The sequence below is a fragment of the Lycorma delicatula genome, chromosome 1 (assembly GCF_047948215.1).
Source record: "Lycorma delicatula isolate Av1 chromosome 1, ASM4794821v1, whole genome shotgun sequence".
Taxonomy (NCBI): Eukaryota; Metazoa; Arthropoda; class Insecta; order Hemiptera; family Fulgoridae; genus Lycorma; species Lycorma delicatula.
Window position 1 is genome coordinate 188,311,198 of NC_134455.1, and position 20,719 is coordinate 188,331,916.

Here is a 20,719-nt window from a genome sequence, read left to right on the forward strand (position 1 = left end):
AAATGTATATTTTAAAAAGCCCATAGATTTTTTAAATGCCAGCACATTAATGCTTTTTTTATTAAAATTTTAATAGATTAATACATCAATTAATATTTCATGGATATTGGATATAACAGTAAGCTACATTACCTAACAAACTGATTTTCCTGCAATACCTGAACGTCTCAGAAACTAATAGTCTGGAAAATTAAAGTTAAGAAAGAATAAAAATCAAATATTAAATGGCATTACTAAAAATTAGTTCCTGTAGATCAACAAAGTTAAATAAATCGGATAGTTTCACTGCATGTTATCAATGTTTATTAGTTGTTAATTAGTTACTAAAGACCTCACTAATCAATATCACTTAAAATCTATTTAAATAAAAAATTATTGAATGGATGTTCAATCATGTTTATTCATTAATTTCTTACTTTTATTTTGAAACTACAAAAGCTTCATTGGTGTGTAATATTTACGAAAAAGGGTAGGGTCCATCAAACTTCAAAAAGTGTTATTGTCATGATACCGAAAGCAGGAGCAGATAAATGTGAAGAATACAGAAAAATTAGCTTAATTATTCATGTATCAAAAATTTTAACTAGAATTCTGTACAGAACTGAAAGTAGTGGAAGAAGTGTTAGGAGAAGACCAATTTGGTTTCAGGAAAGGTATAGGAACAGGGAAGCAATTTTAGCGCTCAAATTAATAATAGAAGTGAGATTAAAGAAAAATAAACCAACATACATGGCATTTATAGATTTAGAAAAGGAATTTGATAACATATACTGGAATAAAATGTTCAGAATTTAAAAAACTTTAGGGTTCAAGTATAGAGATAGAAGAACAATTGTTAACATTTACAGGAACCAAACTGCAACAGTAATAATCAGAAAGCATAATAAAGAAGCAGTAATTAAAAACTGATTCAGACAAAAATGTTTCCTATCCCCAATAATTTTTAATCTTTACATAGAACTAGCAGTTAACGATGTTGAACAGTTTAGATCTGGAATACCAATGCAAGGTGAAAAGATAAAGATGCAAAAACTTCCTACTGATATAGTAATTCTAGCTGAGAGGAAAAAAGATTTAGAAAAAACGATGAATGGCATGGATGAAGTCCAACAACTTCATGCAAGAACTACAACATGAAAATAAACAAGAACAAATTGAAGTAATGAAATGTAATAGAAATAAAGCAGATGGACCACTGAATATAAAAAATAGGATGAGAAAAGACTGTAAAGTAGAAGAATTTAGTTATTTGGGAAGTAGAATTACTAAAGATGGACAAAACAGGAGCAATATAAAATTCCTAACAACACAGGCGAAACAAGCTTTCAGTCAGAAATATAATTTTCCTGCATCAAAAATTAATTTAAACATCAGGAAAACATTTTTGAAAGTAAATGTTTGGAATGTAGCTTTATATGGAAGTGAAACTTGGACGATTGGAGTACCTGAGAAGAAAAGATTAGAAGCTTTTAAAATGTGGTGCTATAGGAGAATGTTAAAAATCAGATGGGTGGATAAAGTAACAAATGAGGAGGTGTTGCAGCAAACTAATGAAGAAGGAAATATTTAGAAATATAGTTAAAAGATATATATATATATATATATATATATATATATATATATATATATATATATATATATATTAATTCTTAATTATAATTAAGAATTAAAACTTTATATAATATTTTATGTCAATATCACATTTTATAATTTTTAAAATATCCATTTTTTTTTTTAATAAAAAGCAATGAGAAGTTGTTTGGTGTACAATGAAACATAATTTCATTAATTTAAATTGTATTTATTTATTACCAAATTCCTTTAAGCATTTACATATACAAAAAGGACCTATAGGGGATATAAACACCTGTACATAGGTTGATCCGTTAATTAAAAAGATTTATATATTTTACACAAATTGTGAAGTATACCTCACTCATTTAAAACAACATAAATAAACTATACTAAAAATTTTAAAGTTAATGTTTTAGTATGTAAAAAGATCAAAAAAGAAAAGATCATAAACAAAAAAATATAGAATCCATTTCTATAAGACAATCATAAGTCCTCTATACAATATCAATTCCTTTGATTTGTTCTTTCAATTTTCGTTTTTAACATCTTTTTACTAACATCAAGTTCCTTAAATTTATTTGGCAATTCATTAAAATATTTTTTTGAGTAGTAGACATAGCTTCTTTGTCCAATTGTTAATAGGTGTTTTGGTAACTTAATACTTTTAAATTGAGTGTTAATTGGATTCTGAATAAATTCATTTTTTAGTTCATTATATAGGTGCACAATAGAAATCACAAAAAACTTGCCTTTTGTCCAATGGTCTGTCTGGATCCTGTTAAATGATTCAAATTACTTTAAAAATACTTTTTTGTAGCCTGTTCAAAGGATCAAATGAAGAAGCCCAAAGACCACCCCATCCGATGATACACTGTGAATAAGACCATAGTATACTTGCAACATCTGCCTTCTCGATAATACTTGTTTCAACCTGTAGAAAACTTTAAACTAGGTATTTGTGTTTTTTTTTTTTTAATTATATTGTTCACGTGCACCTTCCAATTTACATTACATCATATGTTACGCCTATATATTTACTATTTTTGACTCGCTTAAAATGCTGACCATTCATCGTGATATTTGTAGTATCTGGTATAGAATCTCTGTAATTGTCAAAAGTAATGAACACTACCATATTAAGTAGAAGGGTGTTTTGATATAACCATGAGAAAATAAAATCAAGCTTAGCAGCCAGTGAATCTGCTAGTTCAGTCCATTCATTGGTATGGCCATGTCATCAGCATATGTAATTAGATACTTCTGTAGAATTAACAAGTCGTTTATAAAGAAAATGAATAACAATGGCCCTAAAATTGAGCTCTGTGGCACTCCAACATTTCTCTTAACTGTCTGACTTTTATACCATTAACCTTACTTAACAACTTGAGTTCTATCGTGCAAGAAAATTTTTATAAGACAGGCATACACCTCTTATTCCCATATTGTGCAGTTTGGATAGAAGAATCATATAATTAATTGTATCAAAAGCTTTACAGTAGTCCACAAAAGCAATTACCACAGCACTGGCCTGCCACATCGTAAATAAATTTGCTTAGGTGAGCAATAGCATCATCGGTGCCTTTATTCCTTTTTAAACCAAATTGCTTGTCACTAATTAAGTTGTGTTTCATAGCAAACTTGTACAATTTAGAGAAAATTATTTTTTTCAAATACCTTTGCCAGATTGACTATCAATACTTTAGGTCAATAATTGTTGACCAGAGTTTTTGATCCATCCTTATCAATTGGGCATATAACTGCCATCTTAAATTGCAGTCATGTACCTTGCACCACAGCATTGTTTATAATATGCGTAAAAATAAGTGAAATGTAAGGTGCTGCCAGCTTAATGGTGAATCCATAGATTTCATCACTGCCTCCAGCTTTATTTCAGAGTTCATGTATAGTCTTCATAACTTTAACCTCATTTGTAGATGTGAGGAACATTAAATGGTGATTAAATGGTATATTTGGTATTTTATATTGTTGCACTCTCATTTAGCCTTGTAACCACCGATCTGAAAACTCATTGAAAAAATTAGCTTTAGATATATATTTTTTGCTTAGCACATTGTTGATCATTATATCATTAATTTGTTGACTTTTTGTCTTCTGGTCCTCTGGTCTTCTGGTACTATGAACATATTGCCACAATTTTTTAGTCAGGATTTTGAATATGTTTTTGCTCATATTTATTTTTTGCTGTCTTGAGTAGGCTCATGAGTATTTTTTCATAATTTAGGTACCTCACTTTCTTAGCTAAATTGACCTGATAATTTATCCATGCCTTGTAGTCTATGTTTTGTATTAACTGAATTAATCAGGGCTGGAGTAATCCAATTTTTCCTCAGTTTTTGGACTCTTGGTTTAATTTAAGGTGCAAGTCTATTGATATTCTGAAGTTTTTCAGTCAGTACGGGCAATGCATCATCACTATTTTGTATGTTAAAAATTTGTTCCCATTGTTCAGATTTACACAGTCGCAAACATATTTTTTTATTCATTTCGTATTTATCTTTTAAAGCCAAATTGCTATCATATAGTGAAATCAGAACAGGGTAATGATCTGTGAAAAGAATCCAACAATTTACCAGCACTTGCCTGACATAAAAATGTGATGATTCCCTTTCATAAAAATGTGATGAATGCAGGTTCCATCATTACAATCCTTTATGGGATGATTATATGGGTTAATCATCAATTGATAACCACTGTGTAACAAAAGATAAAAATAATTTTCAGCTTTTTTATTAAGGTCAATGATATCAATATTCATGTCACCCAAGATTAAATGATTTAACATATTTTTATAGCTGAAAAAATTACTATGATCTTTAATGAACATATCAACATCATAGTCATGACATCTGTACAAACCTGTTATTTTAACATTAGTTTTGTTCGTGTTTCAATAAGCAGGCTGAGGGTTTTTAAATTCCCAAATTGTTTGTTAATAAAGTGATACTTCAGATTATTTTTTACATATATAATCACTCCATCTGCTTTAATTCTATCGTTGTCAAAATGTGTATATTCTGTCAGATTAATGAATTTGATATTATCTATAAGCCGTGCTTCTGAGCATATTATAACAACTGGTTTATTTTCAAGAGCATTTATCATTGCTTTGAGCTTAATAATATATATTTTTCTTCATTCTCTTACATTAACATGCAGGATCAATAGCTCAGAATTGAAAAAATTAATTCTTTACTAAGATTATAGTCTACAATTTCCATAAATAAAATTCAATATAAAATACCTTTACCAAAGCCAAAGATTAAATAACAGATCTAAACGGTGATTCTCGTTTCCAGAGATAATCTGTATCACTAATATATTTTCCACATCTAACCTTGTAGCTTTCACAGTTATTTATGCCACCAGCAGAATGTTCTATTGATCTTTTTTTACACAAATACTTGGTACTAATACAACTGATACATTTTCTAATTTTCGTATTATATGTAGATACATTATGCCTGCCAGCACATCTCAAACATGCTTGAGGTCTTTTGAAGGTATTTTTGCATTTTATCTAACTATGATTAAATCCACTGCAGTTTTTACATCTCTTAATATTAAAACTGCCATACCTAAACTAAATCCTACAAAATGTTTTTGTTTTCATGATCCTGGCATATGCATCACATGTTACTTCTGCTAGGGCTGCGTGATTATTATTTTCATGTCTATATTTATAAACAATAGCACACTCTTTTGTGATAGTTGATTTCTATTGATAATAGCACTGGCTTCTTCTTTATCAATATCAGCTGAGATATTTCTTATTCTTATTTAGGTTTTTTTTTCACATGCCTTAGCGATTAATATTTCTTTGTTTTCACTAAGGTTTTTAATATTTCTTCAGAGTCCTGAGCACTGCTATACTTGACAAAAATAGCCCCATTAATAAACTTATCCATTTTTAAAACTTTGCACACGTTTCGGTAGCAACTTGCTCTTTTATAATGCCAAGAGCATCAATCACCTTTGAAATTGTCATGCGGCTCCACAATTAAGCATATTCTTGTTTTTTTGGCACATTTACATATGAATTTTTAGCTTACTCCAGATTTTTTTCTGTAGCTGTAGTGAAAGATCTTTGGAATTCATTGTGTTCTCTCAGTTCATCATTTTATTTAACTAATTCCTTGTTCATTTTTTTTTTTCATAATTTAACTTTGTCATCCAATCCTAACAATGTTCACATTCTTGATTTTGACCATGTTTACGTTTTTTGTTTTAATCATTGGCAATAAATAACACATCCTCATGAACATATTTGTCATCCTGATCCATGAGTCGAGTTTCAACTTCCTGAGTAACATATAAACCATTTTTAATATTTTCCAAATGTTGTCATACGATTAACAATTTTCTATTCAGTATCAGGATTTCATCATCCTCCTTTTAGTCACATGATTTTAAGAGATTATAGGTTATGTTTGGATGAGCAGCACATACTACCATATGTCTCGAAACAAAAAATCCTTTTCCATCCTTAGTTTTACACACAAATTCTGATTTACAGTACTCAGCACCACACAGAAGACAAATTACTATTTTAATATCTCTACTTTCATGACAAATTTGCTTGTTATAATCAGGAGGTACATCACACATGTCTTTACTCAACCAAGGCCTTTCCAAGTAATAATTTAATAATAACAAGTAACAATTATATTAAAGGCACAGTCTATAAAGATTCATCAATCTCAAATATACATACATTACATTAATCTATTTTACAATAAAATTGAAAAAATAATTATTTAATAGTTCTGGGACTACATTTTGCTTTATCCTTTATAGAAACTGTTCCTGTTGTAACATCCAGTTTGTGAATAACAGTTGAAGAAAATGATGAAAATGCAGCAGATGAAGAAGATGAATTGCCGACAGAATCCATTATTATTATCGTTGTTGTCGTTATGATACTTCAATTCTTTATTACAATGCCATTTCATACGACGATTTTGAAACCACACTTTAACCGTGCGAAAATGACTGTTAAAGAGCTGTAATTCACGAATGACAAAATTAACTGCCAAATCTGACGGACTTACCAGGTTAACCTACAAAAATCGAACGGGAACTAATACCTACCAAATCTGGCAGACATTCCAAGATTAATCAATAAAAGCACCTTTCTGCAGGCACACAACAGCTGACTGATTCCTAGTTCCTTCCAAGTCTATGCCCAACAGGACAACACAAAGAACGTAAAAAAAACTCATACATGTTACCTATCACTCAAAACCAAACATACAATTGTAGTTTGATCTTCCACCCGTACAACCACCACCATCAACACACAATAATGCATAAAAAACCACCAAAGTAAGCAAAAGTAACAAGAGCAAGAATACACATGAAAACCGTAAAATGACCTTCTAATGACTTGTACTATTAACAAAGATTAATTACAATTTTCAAACATAAACTTACTTCTTTAAATTGTTTATCATGAGCTACTCATGCCATTCAGAAAGGCAGAATGTTTATTAGGTTGCCTGGTGAAGGGAATGGTCAGTCAGTTCTTATGATGAGCTTTTATGCATTCAGTATTCATCTTTTCTTCCCTCAATAAAATGTGTTACCAATATTGTATAGAAAAGCAAGTTTTGCAAGAATCATTTATATGACAAGCAATTTTTCATTTAGTTGTCTTCAACATTCATAAAAATAGCCTGATTATCATTAAAAGCAGTTTTAGATACCTCAACTATCTGCTAATAAAAAAACCAAACTTGAGTAGAATAAATAAAAACTGATGATTCCTAGAAATATCACTGTGACTAGGTTTTTTACTAACCATATTGTTTACGTCAGACTTGAATGTACTTATTACATACAAAAAATATAATAAATAATTTTTTTTCAATAAAAAGTACTAACCGTGCAACATTACCCTTTGGGCCAGCATCAAGCATCCTGTCTTTATCAATTGTTAAAAAATAATAATTTTCGTCATTTGCCTGGTGCATTTTCTTTAACCTTCTTTGATACTCTTCTTCATCAATCATCTCGCCAACATATTCAATAACAAAATCACCTAAAAAATAATAAACCTAAACATCAACAACAAATATATATCTTTATATTTATAAAATTAGATTTTTATAGGCAACATCTTATGTGAACATGGTAAAAACTTTTTGAATACAAGTATTATTAAATAGCACAATTTGTAAATGAGAATTATGCGGTTAGATCTATTGTTTTCTAATTATAATTACTTTTTGTTTATTAACTTGTACCATTCACATAAAAGTTAACTCTTTGCGACTTTCTAAATTCTACAACCAATGTTTGCATCAAACGATCAAGAATAAGAATAAAAGAATAACCTTACTTTAAAATATTACTACAGCTTGTACCAGTTAATAATTTAATTTGTCAAGTAAGTATAAAGGTATCTTTCAAAGATGGTATGTACTGATGCAATGAGATACAGAAACATACAGAGATACCACAATACAGTGCATAATTTTTCAGATGATTTTAGTGACAGCGACAAAAATTTTAATGTGGCTGACAATAGTAATAACTTTTCAGAATCAACTGCACTATACAGAGCATAGAATAATAATGATGTATGAAAATTACAATTGGTGAAAAGATTTATTTGTATGCAAGGATAACAATCTTGAAAAAAATCAGAGTACTAGTTAACTTTATTTTACAGACTATTTTCAAAAGACAGTGAATGTAATATTGATTATAAAGGGTGGAGCAGAGGAAACGCATGTTTTTTAAACCGTTAGTACTGTGGCGAGAGGGGGTGTTGACCTTCAGTAACCTATGACAGACTGAGCTGTCTGTTTGACTATGCAGTTTCAGTCGCTATGAGTGTTGGAGCAATCAACATCGTGTGTTTGCTGTCATGCAGTTTTTTAGAAACAACGATTCTGTGGTCATGATTAACGTCTTTTCTGTAAAAATTAGAATGTCAAACATTGAGGTGCAGTTCAAGATCGAAATGCTGTACTTCGATGGGTTGAGACATTAAGAATTACTGAGATGAAGAAAATACCACCTGGCCTTCCCCATTCAGTTCAAACTCTGGAGAACGTAAACAGAGTGAGAAGGGTAATTCTTACTAGTCCAAAATGATCCGCTAAGCAAGAGACTGTAGCACTGGATATGTTATGTCGATCGCTTCATTGCATTTTACATTGTGATCTCAAATTTCACCCATACAAAATAATGAACGCTAGCAGCTAACTGAAAGGGATTTTGTGCAATGCGAAGAATTTTGTGGCATAATGAATGCCCTTCTTACAGAAGATGCAAATGGGCTAATAATGATGAGTGACAAAGCCCATTTTCATCTGGATGGCTATGTTAATGTACATAACTGTTTGTACTGGGCATCAGAGAACCCATGTAAACTAAACAAAACCTCCCACAGCTCAAAAGTAACAGTGTGGTGTGGTGTCTCCAAGATAGGGTTTGTTGGTCCTTACTTTTTTGAAGATGAGGAACTGCAGTTACAGTGACATCAGTGCGCTACATCGACATGTTAAACGACTTCCTGTGTCCAGAACTGGAAAGGCATCGGGTGAACATGAGAAAAATGTAGTTCCACAGTTTGGTGCCACAGCTCACACGTGAGAGCACGACTGAAGTGGTTTGTCAAATGTTTCCCAGACATGTCATTTCACAATTCGGCAACGTTTTTTGCCCCCACACTCTCCTGATCTATCAATTTCTGACTTCTTTTTGTGCAGATAACTTAAATCAAGAGTGTACATCAACAAACCACACATAATCAAATAAATGAAAATTTCCATTCGTCAAGAAATTGAAGCTGTGTCAAATGAAATGTTGGAGAAAGCCGTGCGTTGCCTTAAGGAGAGGTTCCGAATTTGCATCCAACAAGGACGTCATCTTATTTTTTTTTTAACCTCCAGGTCCACTGTTAGGTACTGCTTCAGAGGATGAGATGAATGATCTGTAGCATATGTGAAAATGCTATGCCTAACTGGGGTTCAAACTTGGGACCTCTGGATGAAAGGTCGAGATGCTACCAATCGCACCATAGAGGCTGGAAAATCTTACATTATCTTTCTGACATTATTTTCCGAACATAATTAAGGTATGTTGATAACAAAAACTCAATAAAAATATTATTATTATTATTATTATTTAATGTAAAATCTTTTTTTTTTAATAATTAAAACAACTGAAGTTTTTCAGTAGTGAATAAAAAAGCGTTTCTTCTGCTCCACTCTTTACATTATACACAGTGTCCCAAAGAGAACAGGAGAAACTTTCAGGACATGTTTTACTGGTGAAAAATAATGAAAAACAGTCATATAAACTTGCTCTGGAAACACTTTGTTTTCGAGTTATGGCTAGCAAAAGATTTCGCTCGGATTTCAGCTCTACTAATAAAAAGAAGCCCTGCTGTAATTTTTGACCAAAATGAAATAGTAAAGTTGGTAATTTCTTATGTAATTTTAGCAGGTAAATAGGATAAAACAGGTCACTGAATTATAACTCCAGTTGTTTTTAAGATATAAAATGATATAAGACATAAAACACAAAATTCGGTGTCGGAAAACAAGTCTTTCTTTAGGTTTGTAGTACAATAGCTTTGTTAATGACTAATAAATGTAAAAGATTTTTTTTAAAACTTGTAGAGAATTTAATTCTGAGAAAATTAATGTAAATACAGCCAATAAAAATGTTTAAAAATGGGTTTTTTATTGAGAAAAAAAAAATGTATAGAAAATCATATTATTCTTTCTGTACCTAATTAACATTATTTTTAAAAACAAAAACACTAATTAATTAAAATATTTTAAAAGAAATACAAAATTAATAAAAAAAAAATATTTTAGCTGTATGAGTAAAGTAATGAGACTGGTTCAGAAAAACTTTGTATTTACAATCCAATTATAGATGGACTCTTATCACCTTCGAAATAGTTCCCTTGGAAGTCACGCAACGCTTCAAACGGTTTTCCCACTGTTCATAACAGTAATGGAACTCAGAAACTGGAATATCCTTTAGATGGACGGTTACATTTTTTTTTTTATGTTTTCTACTGTTCCAAAATCCTTTGCGGTGTTTTTTAAAAGTCAGGAACAGGAAAAGGTTGTAGGGACTCAAGTCAGATGAATAAGGTGGTTGAGGAACTACAGGAATGTTTTTCTTTGCCAAATACTCATTAATTGAAAGTGCAGTATGATAAGATACAATGTCATGATGCAGCATCCAGTTATTTTTGATGGCTGGTCTCGCATGAGCAACTCTTTTCCACAGACTTTTAAGAATTTCTCTGTAAACATTTTATTTAGTCGGTCCTGTAGGCAAAAACTCCTTATGGACAATGCCATTACTATCGAAGAAACAAATTAGCAAGGTTTAAATTTTTCATTTGCTCATTTTTGCTTTTTTGGGATGTGGTGAGTTTGAAGTATGCCGCTCCTTGCTCTGGCGTTTTGTTTCTGGATCGTACTCAAATATCCAAGATTCATCACCAATAATAACATTTTTTAGAAAATTAGATTGTTTCAATGCACCTTAGAAGATTGAGGTACACTTCCACCCTGTTGTTTTCCTGCTCAACAATGAGGTTTTTGGGACCAATTTTGCACAAACTGTTTTCACGTCCAATTCATCTGTCAAAATTTGTTGGACTGTGGTTTGGTTCAAATTAAATTGTTCTGCAATCATGCTGACAGTTAATCACTGGTCGTGCTGTATCAAGTATCTGACTCGCTCAACATTGTCACCGCTTTTTGACGTTAATGGTCTTCTAGAGCGTGGATCGTCTGCAACAGATTTCTGACCATCTGAAAATGCTTTAAACACCTAAAATAATTGGCATGACAGAGCATCACCTACGTATGCCCTTTTCAGTTTTGAAAAGGTTTCTGTAGCATTCTCACAGAGTAAACACAATTTGTTCGATGTTGTTAATAAATAGATCGCTCATTTTTGTAACGCATAACAAAAGCTCATTTCACAAAAAGTATGTTTATATCTCACATGGCAACAATTGACTAAAAATATTAATACCTAATATAAATCAGCTGTTCAAAAAAACCATATGTTTACTAGTAACTTTACAAAAGTGGCAACACTGGTTGCCACTTTTGCAGCAAAAAAAAACCTAGTCTCATTACTTTATTTACAGACCTCATATATATTCAATAATTTATACACAGGTAAAACAAAATAATTACATAAAAAAACTAAATTGAAATGTATGTTATTTTAGAAATATTTTAAAGAATTTTATTGTATCAGGTGTTAATACAAATAGCTGGTCAACAAAAAAAATTGTATACTTTGTTTGAATCTGATAAATTACTATACAAATAAAGAAAGTGAAGTGTGTTATCATATCGTAATGTAAAAATGTCTTTTCAATTTTCTAATGAGGAATATTTAGATATAATTTCTGATTATGGATTTTGTAATGGAAATTCTAACGCTGCTAGACATGAATGTAAAGAGAGACTTCCTGGAAGGTGGATTCTAAATACGCAAACATTTTCTTCAGAGTATCAATATTTACAAAAGAGTCATATTTCCAACGTGATCATTTTCTGTTGAATACCAAGTAAATCATCATGTAAATGATGAGCATTTTGTGATTCAGCATAGCCCAGGCACAAGTACAAGGTGAATTTCATGTCGCACTGGTTTTCAGAAAACAAAGTGTGACACAAAGAAAATTTTTATATTTCTGCATGCAAAAGGTTCAACATTTTTGGTCAACAGATTACTCTCAGCAGTTAAATTTCTGTCATTGGCTTTTACAAAACACTGATAAGGTTAATTCAATTTTACCTTGGCTGATGAAGCCACTTTTACGAGAAAGGAATCTTCAATTCTAAAAAGTCATTTATGGAGTGAAGACAAACCACATGGTACTGTGGAAACTAGCTTCAAAAGTAGATTTCACAATAATGTATTGTGCAACATTATTTATGACAAAATTCTAGGACCATTTGTTTTCAATGAAAACCTTACCAGAGATGCATATGTTTGTTCATTTCTTGAAAAATAATTTGCTGAATCTTTTAAAGGATGTACATTTACAAACCAGATTGGAAATGATTTTCCAGTACGATGGTGCAATGCCACATTTTTCTTTAGTAGCTAAGAATCACTTGAATGCTAATTTCTTAAACTGGATTAGAAGTGGTGGACCAATTAAATAACCTCCACACTCACCTGACTTAATGCTAGTAGATTACTTCATTTGGGGCCATATTAAAAAATAGTATACCAACAAAATTTAATACTAAAGAAGAGTTAATCATCAAAATACAAAATACTGTTGAATTTATGTGAGACATTCCTGAGATAATACAGAAAGCAACTGGAAATATTTTACGTCAGGCAGAGTGCTGTGTACATTGTGAAGGAGGGAATTTTGAACAATTACCGTAACTGAGGTTTGTTATTCTGTTACCATTTATAATTTCATGTATTTTATCTTTTTGTTTTGTTATATTACGAATAATGTTCATTAGGTACAGAAAGAATTATACGATTTTCTGTCTATCTTTTGTCTGTTTTGCTTCAATAAAAAAACGGATTTTTAAAACTTTTTGTTTACTTTTTATTGGCTGTATTTAAATTAATTTTCTGAGAATTAAATTCTCTACAAGGTTGGTTACAAAATCCTCCGCATTTATTAGTCATTTAACAAAGCTACTGTACTATAAACCTAAAGAAAAACTTCTTTTCTGACACCGAATTTTGTATTTTACTTTGGATATCTTAAAAAGAACTGCAGGTACAGTTCTGGGACTTGTTTTATCCTATTTCCCAGCACAAATTACATGAGAAACCACCAACTTTACTATTTAATTTTGATCCAAAAAATTACAGTGAGGCTTTTTTTTATTAGAAGAGCTGAAATACAGGTAAAATCTTTTGCTCATAACTCGAAAACAAAGAGTTTTCAGACCTATGTTTATATGAACTTTTCTCATTATTTTCACCACTAGAACATGTCCTGAAATTTTCTCCGTTTCTTCGTGGGACACCTGTATACTGATAAGTGCCCAGTAAAAATTCAACAGTGCATTTCCCAACAAAAGTGTTCCATAAAGTCAATAGTGGGAATGAGACACATCCTGAAACAAAAGTTTTTTAGAGGTGGGTATTATCACATAGGGATGAATCCTAAATAAATAAAAAAATAAAGAAATATTTTACCAAAGACTGGAGACATATTTATTTTTTTTAAAGATATTTCTTAAGGGATGACAGATAATAAAATCTTATACAAGGTGTGATCAAAAAATACGGTGAATAATTTTTTATTAAAAAAAGTAATAAGGTTACATAGAATTCGATTTAATCTCCTTCAAAGTACTGTCCTTGGCTAGCAATGCACTTATCCCAACGTTGATGCCATGACTAAAGGCATTTCTGGAAGGCATCTTTCGAAAGGGCTTTCAGCTGCTCGGTCGTGGCCCTCTCAATGGCAGTAATGGTGTCAAAGCGTTTTCCTTTAAGTTTTAATTTTTGGGAAGGGCCAAAAGTCGTATGGTGCTAAATCCGATGAGTATGGCGGATGTGGACAGACAGGAACACTTTTTTCGGCCAAAAACTCACGAATGAGAAGCGAGGTGTGACATGGCGCGTTGTTGTGTGAAGAAGGAAGCCATTGATCCATTTTTCTGGTCGCTTTCTTCGTACGTCGTTTCGCTTTGAATAGATCCGTACGAGATGTTAAGGTCTTCCAATAGCTCTCGAATAGTCATTCGCCTGTTTGAACGAACCATTGTTTCCACTTTTTGCACATTTTCAACTGTTTTTGAGGTTACTGGACGTCCCGCACGCTGCTCGTCTTCAACAGACTCATTTCTGCTTTTAAATCGATCATACCACTTGTACACAGTCTTCAAAGTTACCACATTATCGCCGTACACTGATTCTAACATTTCGTGAGCTTCTTTGGCACTCTTTTTGCAACTTAACACAAAACTTAATGTTAATGCGTTGTTCAAAATCCATGTTGCGCGACAGACACGATAAACACAACCTCACTCTAGCGGCTCTGGCAGCTGACTGGCAAGCTTGAACGTGTTACAACTTGTCCCTGCCTGTCTCAGTTGATCACGCTCTTGGACAAATTACAGCATATGGATGTAGCGTCGGCAGTTGTCACTATAAAGATCCATTCACCATATTTTTTGATCACACCTCGTACATATAAAATGAATGTATGTTTGTCCCGAATGCGTTTCTATACCACTCATCCAACTATGATGAAACTTAGGTGAGTTGTTATGCGCATGCCCACAAAGGTTTCAGAATTAGTTTGGACCTGCTGGGTGGGACTGGGGTCGAGATATTTCAAAAAACTGTATTTATGGTCCGATTTGGCTCATATTCAGATATATATTAGTTAAGTGGGGGAAAAGGGAAAGGTTAAATTTTGTGAAGTTCCGGAATGTTCAATTTTTTAATGTTTTATCAAACTTCATTAGTTTCATTTAATCTGTATACATACTGAAATCTGGCAATGGCAAAGCAATGCTCGGTCAGTTAGTTACTTATATCATTTTTGTTGAACCAATTCAAAATCTGCATAATACTTAAGAAAAGAAGTGAAAACTTCCAGAAGGTGCTGATGTATACATATCACGTCTAAAGGACAAGAGGGCCATTAATATTGTAGGATAATAATGTTATAACAAACTTTTTAAACAAGAATGCATAATCTAAACAAGAGTAGGTACAAGAATAACCCTTCTATGAAGTTTGATGATTAAAGAAAGGAACGTAGTACATCAGTTACCCCTTGCATTTTTACTTCCTTGTATAAAGTAAAGGAAGTATTGTGATCGCAAAAAATTTCGGTTTTCAGATTTCAACCGAAATATCCATTTTGACCATCCCTGAATCCATTTTGACTAGTTTTGGCATGACATCTGTACGTACAAACGTATCTCACATAACTCAAAAGCGATTAACTGTAGGATGTGGAACATCTAGTTGTCCACCTCTCTTTTTGATTGCAATTGACAGTGCCCAAAACATCTGATTTTGGACTTTTTCTTAACTGCAGTAATCAGCCCTCATTGAGAGCTTTTCAACAATATATCATAAGTGGTACTTATTTTCATAGGTTCCAGTGTTATAGCCAAATAAGATTTTAATTAATGAAACAATTGGATCTTAGGAGAAGGCACATCAATTCAAATCAGACTTCATCTCCTTCTTTTTTAACTTTTCTTTTTTTAATTTAAATATATTGATTTATTAATCTCTCATTGCAAAAAGATTTTTACGATGAATGACAGTCTGATAAGCAAAAGAATACTGAATTTAAGAGATTTATTAGAAAATACTATATAGAAAATGACAAAAAAATTAAAAATAACATTAACAGAATACTTTCAAATGAGCTGATGTAAGTCTTGATATCTGTAAAGACAAACATTTTAAAACTGCCCTTAAAATCCAGGACAACAATTTTTTAACGGTGAACAACCAAAAGATGGGATATATCACCTGAGAATAGAAAGGAAAAAATCATTTTATAAAAAAATTATCTCTTAAAAAATAAACTAATTATAAATTATTCCTACATGAAGTTTTATTTAAAAACAAATCTGTTCCTATAAAAAAATAAAAATAACAGAAATCAATCCCAGGTAAATATTTTTCTGTACATCAATTTTTTAGTATCTTGTTTAAATACAGGCATATAATAGAATATACAAAAATTATCGATTTCTATGTAACAAAAGGTCCTACAGAATTTAGGTTCTTTGTATTGGGAACTTGCTTAAAACTTTCATTTATTAATAAAACTTTTATTTTTTCACTTTTATTGTTTAAACAAACATTTCTGAAAAAAAAAATGTTTTTACTGGTAACAAAAAATCAGGTTCATGATTTATGAATTACTGAGATACTTAAGAACAATAGTTCAATTTTAATACATTACCTTGTAGACAAAAATTACCTTTTATAGTTAAAAGATTCTTTTATGGTTGATAAAAGACTTTCAACTTGAATTATCTAATTTAGAGTCATCCTGCATTCCAACTCATAAAACTCAGGAATACAAAGATAACTTTATGAAACTTAGTTCAATATCATCATTAGGATAAATAATAGAAGATTTACAAGAACAGCCAAAAAAAGTAAAATTCACAGAAAAAGAACAGCCTCCCATTTAAAATTAAATAAAACAAGGATGTCCTTGAAATGACGTTAAAAATTAATAATACCAGATTAAGAAATAATATTACTAATTTATTCTCTTTCTCCAAGTACAAATTTTGATGAAAATGTTTAATATATTAATATAATATATTGTTTAACTCTTCACTTACTATTTTACTTGCTACTTACAATTCTATTTAATAAACTGTCAATGATACCTAAAATTTAACTCTTACCTTTCTTTAAATCCACAATTGTTTTTAAACCCCATCCACGACCTTCTGTGCGATATGGCATCAGAGGTGGATACTGTCGTTTCTCAAACAACTGATTTTTACAGCGATCACCAGCAGGACAAATTAATGGATTGCATTCAACCATCAAAATCCTGTATAAAAGTGAATTAAATTAAAACAAAAACAGTTAGCTACACAAAAAGCATGAATATTACAAATAATATACACTTTATACATTAAATATTCAGATGGAGATCAGAATGCCTAAGCATAAGAATATTGGATTCTAATCTAAATGTTGGATTGAATCAATTTCAGATTTAATAAAAATTATAATGCACTCTAAAGTAAAGAAGACATAACACATACCATCATTTTTACTCACAGACAGACAAAATAAAAGGCTTCTAGTTATCATGCCAGCCATATCAACCCCCGTTTGTACCACTGGTAAAATAGTGTTATTTGTCTCTCATTTTATATAACCATATGGGAGTGTGAGTGAGTGAGTGAGTGAGTGAGAGTGTGAGTGAGTGAGTGAGAGTGTGAGTGAGTGAGTGAGAGTGTGAGTGAGTGAGTGAGAGTGTGAGTGAGTGAGTGAGAGAGTGTGTGAGTGTGTGTGTGTGTGTGAGTGAGAGAGTGTGTGTGTGAGTGAGAGAGTGTGTGTGTGAGTGAGAGAGTGTGTGTGTGTGAGTGAGAGAGTGTGTGTGTGTGAGTGAGTGAGCGCTCTACCTCTCCCTCTCACTCATGAGAGGGAGAGCGCATATGTGTATTTATTGCTGTCAAATTACTCTGATGGCACATTAAAAAGGTATGTTAGGGATTTTGTAGTAAGAAGCAGAAAATGCTTTCACATTATCATCACCCATTATAAAAATATAAGATAAAACAAACAACTAAAAATACACTAAAAAACTAAAAAAATTAAACAAACAAAAACATACAACTAACATCACAGCTAAAATATCATCATAATTAACATATATGATATTAAAATATCATCATTAATTAATATTTCTTATAATAGTATAACAAAAAAAAAACAAACTAAACTTACAATTAATAGCACAGAAAAAATATCACAAACAAGTTACAACTAAAATTACAGTCAGAATAATAATAAGATAATTTTATTTAAAAGAAAAAACTCGTAATGAGCTCTCGTATAAACTAACTGCAATCAGCATAGGACCACTTCCTCTTGGTGAACTTCTCAGAGTGGGCTGAGAGGACTGCAAGGCCCAAGCAGTCTCATCGAAGAAACTTGGATAATGGACTGACTGAAGTGATCCTATGTACTCATAAAAGAAAATGATGATGATGATGGTGGTGTTGGTGATGACGATGACGATAATAATAATATAACACATGCGCACATGCACACACACACACACACACACACAAAGAGGGAGGACTAAGTGTACGCTAATATGTATATATATTTATTTATACATACACTTCTTTAATCATCCTCTTTATGAAAATCTTAAATAAAAAATCAAATTAAAATCTTAAGATCATTATAGATCATGATATATACCTTACAACTCTTATAAATTTTTTTAAAAATCTTACCTATTCAGACAATCTGAGTCTGGCGCACAGGGGTTCGATGAATTAGGATCACATTCACAAGGGGTCATACTCGAAACATTTGCCTCAATCATCCGTACAGCACCAACTGGTTTATTTGTTTTGATCTTAATATAATATGGAGGTTTCTGAAAAAAAAAGTACATTAATAACTCATAACGTCCTTTTCTTTTTTGTACTGTTAAATCAAAAGAATTTAACCCTTTCATATCTCTGCCAGACTGTGCCACAGAAAGTGCCAGCCTACATTCAAAACATTATCAAAAGCAATCTAATAAATGTAAGTGATTTAATTGTACCATACACTTCTGCTGCAGTTTTCATTCAAAAAATTTATAACCTGAGGTGTATTATTAAAAATAAATCATACAGAAATATAAATCATTATGGTGTTGCGATTGTTAAATAAAAAATGTTAGGAGTATGATTTAATTCCTTTGTAGTTAGGGAACCAATGATTCATTCTGTTTTAATTGATTTAACATTATGAAAAAATCTAAAACAGAAACTAAATGTGCAAATTAAAGTGTGTAGTGAAGAAAATTGTTCTATGTAATCAAATACAACAGTATGTACAAATGATGTTACTATATTTTTGCGTTTTTCTAATAAACATTCAGAATTCAAATTACAGCTATTAAAAGCAGCTATTTTTGGCCAATGGAAAGAAGATTGTGAAAGCCATTGAGGACCATGCCACCAAAGTGACATGTCAAGTAATTTACTTGGAGTATAACTTGTAGACAATACGTCTGCTGGATTATCAGAGGATTTGACATAATGCCAATTAGTATTTTTCTGAATCTCAGAAATTCTATTGTTAACAAATAATTTCCAATTAGATGGTTGCCTATGAATCCAATGTAGTGCTATTGTAAAATCTGTGTATACCTCATCACAATGTATGTTTAAGGCAGTAACTTATATCTTTAATAATAAACAACTAAGTAGTACAATATCACAAAGTTCAAGTCTTGGTAGTGTAATTTGCTCTAAGGGTGCTAATTTTCATTTGTAACAAAGTAAATTATTGATTGACATATACAATTCGTATATAAATGTAAACAGCCACAGCCTTTTATAGAAACATCAGAGAATCCATGTATCTGAATAGAATTATTTCTACTATCAACGTTGAGTTTGATGGACCAATTTATTTTAATTGATTCAATCAAATGCAACTGGCTGTATAAGCCACTGTATTGGTAATATTTCGTCCCAATTGATTTTAAGTTGCCACAACAATTGCATAAAATGTTTATATGAGAAAGCAATAGGACCAGTGAGTCCTAAGAATCAAATACACCTGCTATAATGGACAGAATATTTCTTTTAGTGCATTTTTTATAATCATTAGAATGAGTAATTTGGAAAAGTAGTGTGTCTGAAGAATTATTCCAAAGTATGTAAATTGTTCTTGATTTGAAGGAATGGAAGAATTGTGTTTAGAAGAAATGGTACTATTATTGGAAAACCATTTATGAAGTAGAAAACCATATTGTTGTAATAATTTAGAAATATAAATTTTCAATTGAATAACTTCATTTAAGTTATCAAGTTATCTGAACCTGTTTTGAGAAAATCAACATAAAAATCATTTTGAATGGCCTTAGAGACTTGCAAAAAATCATTCTCATTTTCATTAGCTATTTTAATTGGACATTAGTGGCTAAATATAGTGCACAGGTGGTCCAATACATTACGGTTCATAATGTTTCTTTCTTCAACTGGAAAATCATGCCAAACAGTACGTTGTAAATTGGAATCACTAGGTTTAACTAATACCTGATGATACATTTTAGCTGTGTCAGACGTAATGACATAATTATGGATTCTGAATCAAAGCAATATGGAAAATAGGTCTTGTTGGACTACAGGTCTGACTAATAAAGTATCATTAAGGGAGAGGCCATTAATGGTTTTAGCTGAACCATCAAAGACAACTTGAATTTTAGTAGTTAGACTAGAAGGCTTGAATACTGGGTAGTGGGGTAAATAGCACTCATTCGATTTGTTAATCAACAAATCACTGAAACTGAGTAATGACATGTGACCTACTTCTAAATACTCCTGAATGAAAGCAGAGTAGTCCTTTTTAAGGTTGACATTGTTGATTAGTTTTCTTTTTAAGATAAGCATCTATTTTTAGCATTAAC

At 31.3% G+C, this 20,719-nt stretch overlaps 1 protein-coding gene across 4 annotated transcripts in view; it reads right to left on the minus strand.

Moving 5' to 3' along the window:
- The window catches only part of NSD (Nuclear receptor binding SET domain protein), a 113,924-nt gene that overhangs the window by 16,676 nt on the left and 76,529 nt on the right, over positions 1–20,719 (minus strand). For all 4 annotated transcript variants that reach the window (XM_075368512.1, XM_075368489.1, XM_075368503.1 and 1 more), the window contains exons 14-16: positions 18,546–18,691; positions 16,971–17,122; positions 7,477–7,633 (exon numbers count right to left, since the gene is read on the minus strand). In XM_075368512.1, the coding sequence (XP_075224627.1) occupies positions 7,477–7,633; positions 16,971–17,122; positions 18,546–18,691 (455 nt within the window). The remainder of the gene's footprint in view (positions 1–7,476; positions 7,634–16,970; positions 17,123–18,545; positions 18,692–20,719) is intronic.